This window comes from Haplochromis burtoni, unplaced genomic scaffold, assembly GCF_018398535.1.
Source record: "Haplochromis burtoni strain Fernald_Lab_line unplaced genomic scaffold, NCSU_Asbu1 Contig_345, whole genome shotgun sequence".
In the NCBI taxonomy this organism is placed as follows: Eukaryota; Metazoa; Chordata; class Actinopteri; order Cichliformes; family Cichlidae; genus Haplochromis; species Haplochromis burtoni.
This window is the reverse complement of record NW_024582706.1, coordinates 490425-491858: the sequence shown is the minus strand read 5'-3', so window position 1 is coordinate 491858 and position 1434 is coordinate 490425. Positions and strand designations below refer to the sequence as shown.

The 1434-nt window shown below is 37.4% G+C and overlaps 1 protein-coding gene across 1 annotated transcript; it reads right to left on the bottom strand.

The window, feature by feature from the left end:
- Nucleotides 1-179: 179 nt before the first annotated feature.
- LOC106633653 (histone PARylation factor 1) lies at nt 180-1277 on the bottom strand (the record flags this gene model as incomplete). Its single annotated transcript, XM_014340180.2, is given in 2 exon segments — nt 180-879; nt 1091-1277. Coding segments are annotated over 2 exon segments (290 nt in total), but the record flags the coding sequence as incomplete, so codon positions are not given.
- Between the last annotated feature and the right edge of the window lie 157 nt (nt 1278-1434).

Here is a 1434-nt window from a genome sequence, read left to right as displayed (position 1 = left end):
TCGAGCAACGGTGGAGACGGAATTTCAAGCAGTACAACATTTTGCGGCAACAACAAAATGTGAGACATTTATTGTTTTTATGTTTATTTATTGTTTTTATGTTCAGTCTCAACTGTTACGAAGTTGATGTGCAGTTAATAAGTGCAATAAATATTTATACTGGAAAAGAAAATCGTGAGAGAATCGTGATCTCAATTCTAAGCCAAAATAATCGTGATTCTCATTTTATGCAAAATCGTGCAGCCCTAAATAATACCATTCAAACAAGCATGATGGAATAGTGGAAAGTCCACGCAACAGGTTTTCCTACAAAGAGTCTTCTTGCTTAGCATTAAATCTGTATCCCTGTCATCAGTTCACCAGAAACTGAAATTGTTCAGTAAAGAAAGAAAAAAAAAATTGTGATTGTTTTTTTTTTTTAATCCATATTGCCCAGATCTACCTTCCAGTACAGCTGATACTAAGCTCTTCCTGATTTTCCTGAACATAAAAAACAGTTTTCATTTCTCCTGCTTTGGAGGCTGTGACCTTGTTGCTTTTTCAGCATTTGTCCCCTTTCAGATCACTTTTAGAACCTGTTAAACAGTGCATACCTAAACACTACATTTAAAAAAACAAAACAGTTTATTGTGAAATGTGATGTGGGAAATAAAATCACCACTATCAGTGGTCACTAATGCACAAGGACTTTTTTGTTCTTGTGCCAAGAATTTGTTTCTTAAGCTGGAAGTTGGATTATATAAAGTGATATATGGTGAGTTTGTGGTGGTTAACACTCACTGGACTGCAGCAAACACGTTGTCCCCCATCTGTGTTATAGTACAGCCCTTCTTGGCTTCATTTTCCCCAACAAACGAAGGGAAGGAGTCTGGAGTATCTCTGGCGGAACAATGAAATTCAGTAAAACAAAGCAACAACAAAATCAGAACCACTTGTGCTCATGTACATATTGTTATCACTATTTTCATATTATTACACACGATGCTCTCTGTCTTCTCGGTAGAGCAAATGTTGGAAGCAGCCTTTGGTGGAAGCTACAAGATTCTAATAAAAGCCGATAGTCACACACTTCAGATGTTATGTTCTATACCTGTAGTAACCAATGTGATGCTGGCTGTTCTCACACCCTGCGAGTATGGTCTGAAACTCTGGTGGGTCATAAAAATATCGCCAGTGAAGGTGGAAGTTCGGCTGGGAATTCTTGGAGTTTTTGTGAGCTCCTGCCAAAATATCAAATGGTCCAACTAGCTGCAATCCCAGCGAGTCTTTCAGAGCACCTACAGAGAGTGACAATATATTGATACAGAAACGAGCTGACACAGAAGCATTACTTACGTGCAAATTATTGATGAAATATTTTACTAAATAGACACACTGTTTTGTAGCACATATCTTATACACCACATAAGTATCTGAGATGGAGATTTTTCACTT